The 12745-nt window shown below is 55.6% G+C and overlaps 5 protein-coding genes across 5 annotated transcripts; 2 read left to right on the plus strand and 3 right to left on the minus strand.

The window, feature by feature from the left end:
• Positions 1–81: 81 nt before the first annotated feature.
• On the minus strand, positions 82–1647 carry CHGG_00021 (uncharacterized protein; the record flags this gene model as incomplete). Its single annotated transcript, XM_001219241.1, has 1 exon — positions 82–1647. The coding sequence occupies one exon, from the start codon at positions 1645–1647 to the stop codon at positions 82–84; it is 1566 nt and encodes a 521-aa protein (XP_001219242.1).
• A 941-nt stretch (positions 1648–2588) lies between these two features.
• On the minus strand, positions 2589–3928 carry CHGG_00022 (uncharacterized protein; the record flags this gene model as incomplete). The annotated part of the gene is made up of 2 exons (XM_001219242.1): positions 2589–3373; positions 3814–3928. 2 exons carry the CDS (start codon positions 3926–3928, stop codon positions 2589–2591), a joined length of 900 nt encoding a protein of 299 aa, XP_001219243.1.
• A 1348-nt stretch (positions 3929–5276) lies between these two features.
• CHGG_00023 (uncharacterized protein) lies at positions 5277–5834 on the plus strand (the record flags this gene model as incomplete). Its single annotated transcript, XM_001219243.1, has 2 exons — positions 5277–5386; positions 5579–5834. 2 exons carry the CDS (start codon positions 5277–5279, stop codon positions 5832–5834), a joined length of 366 nt encoding a protein of 121 aa, XP_001219244.1.
• Positions 5835–9071: 3237 nt separating this feature from the next.
• CHGG_00024 (uncharacterized protein) lies at positions 9072–10235 on the plus strand (the record flags this gene model as incomplete). The annotated part of the gene is made up of 5 exons (XM_001219244.1): positions 9072–9316; positions 9401–9506; positions 9561–9740; positions 9801–10055; positions 10125–10235. 5 exons carry the CDS (start codon positions 9072–9074, stop codon positions 10233–10235), a joined length of 897 nt encoding a protein of 298 aa, XP_001219245.1.
• A 361-nt stretch (positions 10236–10596) lies between these two features.
• CHGG_00025 (uncharacterized protein) lies at positions 10597–12295 on the minus strand (the record flags this gene model as incomplete). Its single annotated transcript, XM_001219245.1, has 5 exons — positions 10597–10670; positions 10751–11289; positions 11413–11827; positions 11894–12223; positions 12277–12295. 5 exons carry the CDS (start codon positions 12293–12295, stop codon positions 10597–10599), a joined length of 1377 nt encoding a protein of 458 aa, XP_001219246.1.
• Positions 12296–12745: the final 450 nt, after the last annotated feature.

The following is a 12745-nucleotide window of genomic DNA, read 5'->3' on the forward strand; positions in this document are numbered from 1 at the left end:
GTGGGGGGCGGCGGAGTTCAATGGGAGGAACAATTCATTTTCTCATTTCTTATTAACATTTCATTATGCCAGTATTGACTCTTAAAAGTGACGTTCGATGCTGGGATAAACCCATTCCGGCGCAGAACACACATGCGATTTAACCCAATCGTCGATCCTCGCCCTGATCCAACCGCTAGTGTACGTGAGCTTCTCCTCGATGACCCGGAACTCCTGCTCTTTCTTGCCATTTTTCCCCTTCTTCACCTTGGTGCCAGGGATTGGCACCTTCCTCTTGATAGTCTCTGGGTCTTTGGCGACTCCATAGTTGATAAATCGCTGCAACACGCACTTTTTCGTTTCCTCGCCCTGCCAATGGTATTGAAGGCAAGAAGGGCTGGCGTGGCAAGCCCCTTTACAAGCCTCGAACGTGTCCGCATGAGTGTCTCGGCCGGGCGCTAGGCGGTCCCAGTTCGTGTTGTCCCAGTTGTTCCGAACTTCCGGTGTCGCTACAGGGAAGAAGTCGTACAAGTCCGAGTACAAGAGCGGACTTCCCAGCTTTCGATGGCCGTGTTCCCACCGCCAGAGACGGACCAAGTCCTCGGGTTTGAGTTTGTGCATGGTCAGGAATGGCTGGCACCACAGGCGTTCCGTGAAGGGGAGCGAGTGTGCCGGATATGTGTTAAAGAGGGGGAAAAAGCCGCTCAGTGGAACGCCGGCGGTCCACAGCGCCCAACCCAACACAGAGTCACCGCAAGGATCACTCCGCACCACGTCCGCAAACTTGAGCGAGATTGGCGGATCCGTAAAGTGGCCGGTCTTGGGTGATGTCCGGCGCCCCAACAGTTTCTCCATGGCTCCCCGGGACAAAACATAACCAGGCCCGCCGTTAGCGAACCACGTGTCTGCGTCCTTGTCGTCGTCATGCCGTCCGGGGGACGGGCTCCCCATGTATAACGGAGTCTGCGGGTCGAGTATCGAGAGGAAGCGGAACATGTTGTCCCATGAGATGTAGGTATCAGTCTCGTAGAAGACGTAAAAGTCGCGGCCAGGCCGCAGCTGCCACGCGCGCTCAGCGCCGGCGAGGAACTTGTATTTATCAAGGCGCCAGCCGTTCTTGCCCCTCGCCGGATCGTTTTCGACCGTCAGCTTCCCCTCCTGGGCCAGCGCATACATGGTTTCGTAGTTCACGAAGTCTGGATTCGGTTTGCCTTCGGCGTCTTTATCGCGATATGCGCGGGGCAGGTTTGCGAGGATGTCGACGGCATGGCGGCCGTGGATGACCTCGTCCAGGTCGGAAAAGACGAGCAGCTCGTCCGGGGCGAAGCACGCAGATACACTTTGCAGCTGCGCATCGACCATGTTCCGGTTCTCGCCATGCCCCATTTTCAAGACGGGCTGGATGCGCTGCAACATGTGGCTCGGGAAGGAAGCGCAAAGCTGTTCGGTGGTTTTGTTCTGGGCGTCATGGTGGGCTATCGGGAAGAATGCGCTCGTCGTCTCGAAGGGGTAGAAGGGCAGGATTGGCGGTTCCTCGGTGCCCAAGTACCAGTAGGCGAACAAAAAGAGTGAAATAACGGCGGCAATGAGCGCATTTCGTTCGACGCGCTTGTTCAACCTATGTCGCAATACCGCTGCGGTGGCGGGTTGGAAGAACAATTTTGACATGGCGACAACATCTCCTGTGCACATGCAAAAAAGCGAACTTTGGGACTAGAAGGTCCAGGACAGTTTTGTGTGGGGGCGCCGATTGAATACGAGCGGTCCATTTTTAGGCAAGGAGCAAATGCCATGACCAGAAGGATGAGACAATCAAGTGGATTCGGGGCTGCCGATTTCCAGCTTAACGTCACATTGGCTCCCAATTTGGTCGTTCCCCGGCAAAGTTGGATCCATCCTATCCTATCCGCCAGACTTGAGCCAAGGCGGTCCCTTGCAAAGCTCCTGTCAGAGCTCCTCTTGGAAAACGGGGACCGAACCCAAAGACGGAAACCGAACCGATACAAAGATACAGGCCCGTCAGCAAGCCGCAAATGGGAAATAACAATCTTTCACAACAAGGACTCGAGTCCATCCTTGGTCCAAAAGCCCGGCCGGCATCATGCTACCATCCAAGTCATTTTACCTCCGTATCTAGGTATATTCCCAGGAAACAAGAACGAGGTAACTCAGCAGGCAGGTACTTCCAAAGAAGCTATTACCGCGCGGGCACCTAACCTGAAAAATGCATCAGGGGTCGAAAACTTCTACAGGTAAAAGGGGGGTTGCATTCACACATGGGGCTTCTCCGGTGGCAAGAAATGAAAGTGATCTTGATCAAGACAGGTAGGCTGGGATGCATGAGTCACGCCCAGTGACTTTTGATATCACTGAAAACATCCAAGCCCAGCATCACGGTCCATAAGTTGGATCGGCCAGGGTCTTGCATCATTTGCATCAAGCCACATCACCAACGCATTTATACCTCGCAGTCAGTTGTGGTCGTCAGGTCCTTCCACTGATCCATAACCTTCCTCTGTTGATCCAAAGCGGCCGTCACAAACTGGTGCGCATCACTACCAATCACCCACCGGGCGGGCAGCTCCCGGCCCTCACAGCGGCCCGTCCCGTCAGCCCTCCACGATCAACCTGGCCGCCTTGACCGGGTCGCCGGGTTGCCGTTGGTTATAAGCCGGCAAGACGTCGTGTGTGCCGGAAGTGCCCTCGTCCAGCTCGCTAATGTGCTTTGCGGCGCGCACCTTGTGGCCCTGCGCGAGGAAGTCGGTCCGGAAGGCGCCCGGCTCGACGGCGGTGACGGTGATGCTGAGGTGGGCGACCTCGGCGCGCAGGGCCTCGGACAGGATCCCCGCGCAGGCCTTGCTGGCGCAGTACAGCCCCACGGCGGGACCGCCCTGCCAGCCGGTCATGCTGCCCAGATTGGCGATGACGCCGGACCGCTGGCGGCGCATGTGGGGAAGTACGGCGCGGGCGACGTTGAGCTGGCCGAAGACGTTGGTGGCGAATTGGTCCTGGGCTTCGTCGCGGCTGGCCTCTTCGACGGCGCCGGCGAGGATGTACCCCGCGTTGTTGACCAGAACGTCAATGGTCCCGGTACGCTGCACGATGCGGGTGATGGTGGTGGAGAGCGTGGTGTCGGGGGCCGTCACGTCGAGCTGTTCGGTAATGGCGCCCGCCGCTGAGAGGTCGGCCAGCTTGCGCGGGTCGCGTGCCGTGGCTACAACAACATCACCGAGGGCGAGAGCTGCACGGGCAATTTCATGACCCAGGCTAGATGAGGTTCCCGTGATCAGCCAGACTCGTTTGTTAGTGGTCATGACTCCGGGGGTCATCAAATGCAGTGCCGTGGTTGTTGAACGGACAAAGTGACTCTGAAGTCTCAACGGTAGAACGTGGTCTAGAAAGTACCTAGAGAAATCTCATCAACGTGGCCCAAACTATTGCTTTATACGGTACCCATCTTGCTCCGACTACGCGAGTCCGAAGATACACGGGCTACATTGCAGACCGGAAGTCAAGAAGCTAAGAACCTGGTTAGTTCCGCGTCGCGGCTTGACCACCGGCCCGGAAGTTGTTGGCACTTTTGTTTGCGCGGGCCAGTTAGGATGTGTTTTCTCCATGCGCCAACTCTCCTTTCCTCGACTTCTTACTGCTTGACCTCCTTAAATAGGTAGTTAGGTAAGTTTTAGACCGATGGTTTTCGGATTTCGCCCCAACATATCCATCCCGCATCTTTTCGATACTACATGCGTGACGAGACGTGCTGCGCCGCCAGCGGATTAACAACCCTCACCTTGTGGCCCCATGTCGGATCGCGGCACGCCGAGCACGACTAACCAAATTGAGCCCCTGAGCCGCTTGAGCCGTGGTTGGTGAGAAGCACCAAACCTGCAAGAGATAAAAGATGGCTGCCTGAAACCTGCATGCGTGTAGCACAGAGTCCCTTGGCCATGTTTTGCAAGGTGTTCCGGCTTGGGCACGTCGTGAAACTGGGATCCGCCGACTGGATATGGCAACAACTTGGGGCACAGACAAGTGTGATGACTGGACACCACGCAGCATCAGGGTCTCGACGCCGCACACATTGTAGTTAAAGACTTGTAGTCAAAGCAATTAAATCGTAGTTAATTATCCCCGTCGTAAAACGAGGCAACTATCTTGATCAATTTGTTCTTGGTGATTTGTGGGTTCTAGTGGATGATTAAATTCGCATGGTCGCTACAGGCCTATTTCCGTGAATCTCTTTCAAATGGTTGCTCTCTGAAATTCTCCGGCTATCTTGAGCACTCGCCGGTTTATGGACCGCCCACCATAAAATCTAGACATCGGTCCGTGGCTAAACAACCACGTTGCCGACAAAAATTGCCCGCTGCGTTTGCGAATAAGGGAGGACTCCGGGGTTATTCAGCTCCGTGTTTGCAATGGGGTACCCCTCCGGAGATGATACCCTGATGGGTCTTATTGGCGCTGTCGATAACTTTGGCGAGGCAGTCCCGCAGGTCAACAAACGGGAGACGATCTTGGGTTTGTGCATTGCATTTGCAGTATGGGATCCAACCCAGACTCTCTCCAGTATTGCTCCGCTAATGGGTTCTCGCAGGTGCTATCTTGGATTTGTGTTGTGGTCAGAATCTTCGTGAGACTCGTCATAATTCACGCCCCTGGATGGGATGATGTCTTCGTAGTCTTATCCTTGGTACATACACTCTTGGCGAAGTCAACCTAAAGGTGAAGAACTAACACAGCTGCAGTTGGTTATGTCCATTGGTCTAGGGAGCATATGTATCTGTAAGCGATCCCGTCCGTTTATTTGGGCGAATATGTGGAACTACTATCGCTAATCGGAGCCAACCGTGTAGCCACGGACAAAGGCTTGGGACAACACCTATTACTTCTGGACGGGGACCAATCTTCTGCCTTCATGCATGCATGTACCCCTGGAGAATACTACCGAGGACTTCGAGTTGAAACCTCAGATGCTAATCTTCTGACAGAGCTTTTACGTCTTCAACGGATCCTACGCAATGTCAACGGCTCTCATAAAAGTCTCGCTGCTGCTTCAGTATTTGCGTCTTTACCAACGGGGATCACGATTACACACCCCCTGCCGTGTTCTCATACTTTTCGTTGCCCTTTGGGGGATTGCCTATTCGATCCTCGCTTGGGTTCCGTGTGTCCCGGTTTCGGACTACTGGACCGTGATATACGAGCAAGACATCTCCGAACTCAGATGCTACGGGTACGGTTCTCAGCACGTCGGTCTTTTTACAGCCACGTATGAGAGCCATGCTGCCGTCAACATGTTGCTAGACTTGGTTGTCATGGCCGTACCAATCCCTATATACTTCGAACAGGGCGCTCGTGGCAGGACGAGGCTAGGGCTCGTTGGCATTATCGCTATGGGGACTGTGTAAGTATGGATGGTTTGTTGGGTGCGACACCGGCTGACAACCATCAGGGTCAACATCTTCTCTATCTGGCGATTTGTTACCACGATCGAGCATAGGGCGGGGACATATCCGACATTCGACCCGACCTGGTACGGGCCTATCACTATTGTCATGGCGGGGCTCGAAACGGCGTCTGCCTGTATCTGTGCTAGTATTCCGGTTTTCTGGGGCCCTATGATGACCTCAGCCTCCCATCTTCTCGGCCAGATCTTCGTCACCAAGGAGGTCCAAGTGACGACGGAGCATCGGTTTGGGAACTTGGGTAGCAGCGACGCGTTTCATCAGCACGAAGGGCCCTGGGCAGATTTGGAGGATGGAAAGGCCTATCTTGAACAGAGGTGTGGTTCCAGGGTGGAGTGGACTGGGAAGGACGGGGCACAACATCACTCCACGACATGGACAGCTTGATCGGGACGTCGAGGGACAGAGCGCCCATCCAAGATCAGCTGAGCCGAAACATAGTCCTCTGCATTGAGGAAAAGAAGTTCTGAATATCTGGGGTTCTCGGAATCGACCTTTTCCACGCCATCCACACCAAGCTCCACGACTTCAATAGTTTCGCTAGCCCGACACACTTTCTTACATCGGCGGCAAGAACCCCGTCGGGGCAACCGCCTACCTCTCCGCAAGCAGCTTCGCCATCAACAAATCCATAGGCAACACCGCGGTGGCGAGCACCCACCACTAGACTAGCGCTGCCCCGCTCGCAACGCGTAAAGCAAAAGAAACCCGCTGTCCCAGCGCCTTTTTTCCCGCGTCGTGCCAGCACGCCTTCGTGATCCGCATGGCCGAGTTGCGCTACGGGAGGCGTACTTGGGGTAGATGCTGTTGGGGTCGGGGTATGTGTTGATGTGGAGTGTGTATGGGGACACAGGGTGCATGTGCATGTGGTGAGGATATGGGGAGGGGAAAGGGGGAGGGTAAGGCGGTTGAAGGGGCGGGGCGGAAGCCCGCGCAGTTGAAACATGCTTGGTTGTTGCTTCATGCTTCATGCTGATGCTGGAGCATCGGTATCTGGACAAGTTGCGCGTGGCGTGGGAGGCGCTGCGGGTTGTTCAGGCGGTGCAGGCCAGGCCTGGGGGTGCAGGCAGTGTTGGGTGGGCCAGTGGAGGCACCGGGGCAGACTGATGGCTTGTGGGGGAGGGGTGGTCCGTGGTAGGCATGGTAAGCGTGGTAGACGCTGTGTTGAGTGGTCGTGGTGGGTATTCGACTGCTGGAGGACAGGAGACCGAAATCAACCAGGCCGGGTACCTAGGGTTGTCGTCGGTCGCGTGTTTGCGGACGGAACCAGCGAGGCGATGTTTGAGGCGGCCGGGTGTCGCTATTAAGAAGCCCGCAGAGTAGCGAGGAAACAAATCCAAATCGGATGAGATACCCGACTGGAACTCAATTTCAGACGAAAGAGCCATGGCGCCTCCATGTACCCGGATCACCCTTCCTGACTACAAGGCGTTCATATTAAACGCTCTAGAGAGGGTGACGCTAAGAGATACATTGGATATTTCTCTACCCTCACGTCCTCAACCGAAGGGGCCCAATCGTCCGTCTGCAGCCTTGTATGCCGTTCAACCTTTCCAACTCTTCCAATACCCAATCCAAGCGGCTGCCGTGCGGGAATGATCGTTGAGAATTATCATGCCGATGGACTTAACAAGGTCGTTTATAACAAAATACTTGCATCTGCCGGGGCTGTGTCTACCAAGCCCCTGTCAGGAAACGTTGTCGTCCCCCGCGTAGTTGATCCCATCAGCGACATGACAGTGTGACACAGCCTTTTCCCGGATTTTGACTACCGGGTAATGCTCGGTGTAGTGGATGGGCACCCAGCTACCCGAAGCTGGAGCGTGGCGGGGGAGGCAGATGAACAACCCAATGCTGCCGTTATCCAACCCTTGGGGCCCTTTCGGCAAAAATTACGGCATGGGGGAGGCCAAGGCCTATTCAATCACAATGGAAGGGGAGTGCGCTTGAGTGAGACACATTGTACAACCAGAATACTAACCAACCATTTCCGATAGGATCCTGATTTTGGCACGATTCTCCCCCAGGATTGGAAGCCAGCTAGTTGGCAGTCACAATCCGGCAAGCAGACATGAAGCTTGCACGAGAATGAATAGATGGTGAAACTGTGCAACGGCAAAAATAGACAACTCAAAAAGGTGATGGGATAGGATCAACCTGGGGTGGCTCGGTCGTGTATAAACTCCAATGTACATCTCACCGTCCGTGAGGGCTCATTTAAAACCTTGGCACGCCAAATGGCTCACATCTGCTCGTTTCAGAACAAGTCGTTCTCTGGCCGTCCATCAACCGTCAGCATTTCGGAAGCTGGGCACTCCAGTCCAGGACTTGACCGCTTAGAACACCTCCCTCATGCTCTTGCAAGTACTGCCAGCCCGTTTTGAACACCGGAGGCTCATCCGCGCCCTGATACGACGCGGCGGAAGCAGTGCGTGGCAACCGGCTAGTGGAACTTGCCGTTGCATCGAGCAGCGCTCAGAGTTGGGTACCGATTCAGGCTAAAGGCTAAACTCCCAGCCTCGGATCTTCCCTGGCCGCCGATGGGCTTCTGGGAACCGCCTTCGGCTCTCCCCGCATCGAGCGTTCAGCTCGCATCAAAGAACCGGGTACTGGGGCCAAGGAGATTGCACAAACCCGGAAGGAAGATGCGATCCTCATCAGGCCCTGATGCAACGAGCCACGTACCTGGCGGACGCACATGACTTTCTTTCCCACAAACATCCCTGATCCCCAGCACTCTTTGGCTAAAAAAAGCCGGACTCCAAGTATGGGTGCTGCCAAAACCTTTGGCTGGAGGAACGAAAAAAAGGCATTCGGAAACACAAGCTCTACTTTTTATCTTTTTATCTAACTCGATTTACTCGACTATCTTTACCTTGTTTTGGGGTTTCTCTAACTCATTCTTGTCCTTGATTCTTTTTCCCTCTTTGTCTTTTTCTTTCTTTCTTTTTTTTTAAGAAAAAAAAACATCTTGTTCTTTGCTCCTCTGTCTTTCTTGATATCTCCTTCCTCCCCTTTTTCTCAATTCCTTTTACTTCCTTCTTTTTTCCTGATTTCGTGCTCTTTTTCCGAGTCCGGCTTTTTTTTGGCCACAGGGTGCCCGGCAGCCCGGGTATTACCCATCGCTGCGACCACATGTGTGGGCATCCACAAAAATAGTAGGGCTGGTATGGTCTGCATACAGGGGTTTTCCTGGGCAAGGAAACGTTCTCGAAGGCTCTCGGAGCCTCATGTCAAACACCAGTCCCACTTCGGAACAGCACCCCGGACAACGGCCCACCCCAGTCCACCCTAACGGAGGCCACGAGGGAAAAGGGGGTAGCAACCAGCGCTTTGCAGGACTCGGCGGGGGAGCGGAATGCAACTGACGGGAGTCGGAGTCCTGCAAGAGGCTACTGTTGTATGGCAGGTAGCAACCGGGCATGTGGAACAGCAAACTAGCGCTTAGTTACCCTGGATCATAATGGCCAACCTCGCACCATGTAGTAGTGAAGTCAGTCAAGGGACTCGTCTTAAATCGAAGTATAAAGACTCAATCCACGCTCCCCCTTTCAAACGGTAGCTCTCCCCCTACCACAGCCCAAACAACGAACAAGCTTTTCCCACACCGCAGTCAACTTCACCATGTGGCCCACTCCCAAGGTTGCCTCCCTCCTCTTAGCGGCGCACGCGCTGCTCGTCAGCGGGTCGCCCGTCGATGCCGACGCTGTGGATGCTGCCGTCCTCGCCAAGCGTCAGTGCCCGCAGATCCACGTCTTCGGTGCTCGCGAGACTACCGTGTCCCCGGGCTACGGTACTGCCGGCCAGGTCGTCAACCTGATTCTCGGTGCTTACCCCGGGGCTACTGCTGAGCCCATCAGCTACCCAGCGTGCGGAGGGCAGGCTTCGTGTGGTGGTACAGCGGAAGTAGCATAAACCGAGCTCTATTCTTAAAAACACTAACCCCTGAATAGATACGGTGACTCGGCGAGGCAAGGCACAAGCGCTGTGGCGTCGGCCGTCAACAGCTTCAACCAGAGGTGCCCCAACGCTCAAATCGTGCTTGTCGGGTATTCCCAGGTGCGTGGTCCCCCTTTTCCAAATCACACCGGATCATAAATTGACAAAGGGCAGGGTGGTCAAATTATGGACAACGCTGTTTGCGGTGGCCCCGACAGCGGCTCCGGTATTACTTCTACAGCCCCTCCCATCTCGGCGGCAGCCCTCAACCAGATTAAGGCGGTCATCATGATGGGCAACCCGCGTTATGTCGCTGGCCTGTCCTACAACGTCGGCACCTGCTCCGCTCAGGGTGTAAGTCCAACTCCACTGGGCACCCCACGTCCCTCCAGAAAGCTGACAACACCCCTCCAGTTCGCCCCCCGGCCGCGCGGCTACGTCTGCGGCTCCAACTCGGCCGACAAGATGAAGAGCTACTGCGACTCAACCGACCCCTACTGCTGCACTGGCAACGACGCCAACTCCCACCAGCAGTACGGCACCAAGTACGGCCAGCAAGCTCTTACTTTCGTCAAGAGCAAGCTCAGCACTTCTGGCGGTGGCGGCTCGCAGACGACGCCGTCCACTCCGACGCCTACCGGCGGAAACGGGGGCGGCAACACCGGGAACGTAAGTTCGGACCTCTTAGCCTATGTTCCCTAATGGTCACCGTAAGAATTCCAATGCTAACATACCTAGTGTGCTGCCAAGTGGGGACAGTGCGGTGGTTCGGGGTGGCAGGGGCCTACTTGCTGCCAGAGCGGCTCGACCTGCCAGGCTTCCAACCAGTGGTACTCTCAGTGCCTGTAAGTCATGAGCATGGGGAGTCGAGTGCCGTGGGACGCTGGCAAAGAGCTGGATTAGAGGTAACCAAATGGCTTGAGAGTACGCCACCTGTTTGGCAGTACTCACTTGGTCAGCGAGGTGGTTTCGAGTACATAGCTTCATTTGGGTGTTTAATGCATACCCGTACATGTGTCCCTCTACTTTGATCGTTGCGTGTGTTGATGAGCACCCTCCGAGGTCCGTAAGTGACACTTCCCCTCAACTCCCAGGCACGCACCCCACCAATTACAACTCTGTCACCCCCCAAAACCGATCAAACAAACGCTTCCCATGATAACCAAAGACAAGATCGACCCACATAAACTCCTTCAGCACCTCCCTCGTCTCATCCCACGTCCGCAACCCGAGCGCCGACAACGCCTTGGTCACCAGATCGTTCAACCAAGGCTCGCCAAAATCCTCAAAAATGGACACGCCCGCCACGAACGCGCTCCACAGAACCAACTTCCACCCTCCCACCGTCATCCCTGTAGACGTACTACCATGGGCAGCTTGGCTTCGTTCCAGGTCAACCTGCCACGTCGTCAATACATCCGTCAACCCCTGCACCAACACAACCATGCTCCTCCCAATCCTATGCAACTTAATCAACAGCATTTTCGCAAACGCCATCATCGACAGCCTCAGCAACTCATGCACAAACACCGCATCACGCGGCACCTCACCCCCACCCTCCCCCGGCACCCCGCTTCCAGGATGGCAACCCAACCCCCCCTCAAGCCTCAAGCGCAACAAGCGATGCGGCACCGACGTGCGCAGCCTAAACATCACCTCAATCGGTATCTTGGTCCGGCCCGCCGCCGCCTCGTTCACCAGGCGCGAGAACTCGCGCAGGTCGGCCCAGACGTTGAGCAGCCGCGGGTCGGGCCGCATGTGCGGCGGGACCGCGGCATCCAGCTCGGGGAACTGGCGGGCCGATCGTCCCGGCCCGAGCGCGATCTGCGGGGACCACGAGAGTTCGTCCTCACGCGTGAAGCGCAGGTCGTGGCCTAGGCCCATGGCGAGGCCGATGTCGATGCTACGGGTGGGGTGGGGTTAGTTTGCTTGTTTTTATGGGGGTGTGGGTGTGGGTGTGGGTGTGGGTGTGGACAGGGAACACAAGGGTGTGTGTTCGGGAGCAGAGGGGGTGGGGTGGGCTTACACGCGGGCCTTGTGCCCGATCATGCTGTCCGAGCGAAACGATTCCATCCCCCCGCGGAGATCGATGATCTTCTTGAGGCCGTCCATGTGCTTGACGGCCGTCTCGAAGTCGCCCGCCACGACGGCTGACATGGCCAGTGACGCTATGGAACCCATGGTGGCAAACCCCACGGCTTCCTTCTCGTCATCAAGACTCGCTTGCAAGTGTACAAGTGCCTTGGAGAGGTGGTGCCGGGCCACCGGGCCATAAGTCTGGCCGGTAGCCAAGTCGAAAAACGCCTGAGCGGCGAAGAGAGTGGAGTGGAGGATGCCTGGGTGCTGGGCAAGGTCGGGGAAACAGAACATCTTGTCATCGTCAGCGGTCGCAGTTGTGATATGCTGCATGGCGAACATTTCCGGCTTGACAACCGTCAATGCTTGGATCCATCAGCGAACGAATACACACCCAACCAATCTAGCGCCGGCTCCGGTTCAGAACCTACCCCTGTGGATGAGCTTAATCACGTATGGTTGCATTTCGCCCCCATAACCCAGCAGTGAAAGCTCTGATGCAATTCTGTGGGGGGTTACCACTTTCCAGCCGTTCACAGCAGTCGCTTCCGCATCGTCTGCTTCCTGCCAGGCTCCGGGGGTGTACGTAGCCTGCGCCACGGCACCTTTGCGCTTTAGGCCGGCCTGGGGGCCAGACCTGATGCGATCAGTTCTGAACTTGCCGGCATTCTTCCCTCTCATTACATGGCTACGTATGAATCGACGTGTTGTCGCGTCGGGCTTTGCAAGGGATGTGCTGACAATGAAAAGGTCACCGGAGCCTGCTGGGTGGTCAACTCAGAAGGAGTCTATTGAGGTCCATATCGAAACTCACTTTGCGCCATAGACGCCATAGGGCAAGACGAGCAATTCGGAATATGTACGAGCGGGATGTTACCGTAGATGCAGGCCAGCACAGCAAATGTTGCCGACGGAAAGGCCCAACGTCGACTCGTCAGGTGTGGTTCGATCAAATGCTGCAGTGAGTCAGTGACGTGGCTATGTGTTATGCCGTGTTTTCCTATCTTCGTCCGCTAAAGTTGACTTAAAAAACAAAATTCCTCGTTTCACTCCACGACATTGTTTTCCAGAATGAGCATGGCGACTTTTTATGGCCGCCAGCTGGAAAGAGGTGACGTTGATCTCACCTCACTCAGCCTGGCTCGGCGCTAGGGGGGGTCCAGGGCTATGAATTCAGATGATTGGCAGCTAGGGGTATTCATGCCAAGGACTCCACTCGATTGTATTCCGTTTTAGGAAAGGTGGAAGATCAACGCATTTAGGATGATACCTTGACGCCTCGC

The sequence above is a fragment of the Chaetomium globosum genome, genomic scaffold (genome assembly GCF_000143365.1).
Source record: "Chaetomium globosum CBS 148.51 scaffold_1 genomic scaffold, whole genome shotgun sequence".
NCBI lineage: Eukaryota > Fungi > Ascomycota > Sordariomycetes > Sordariales > Chaetomiaceae > Chaetomium > Chaetomium globosum.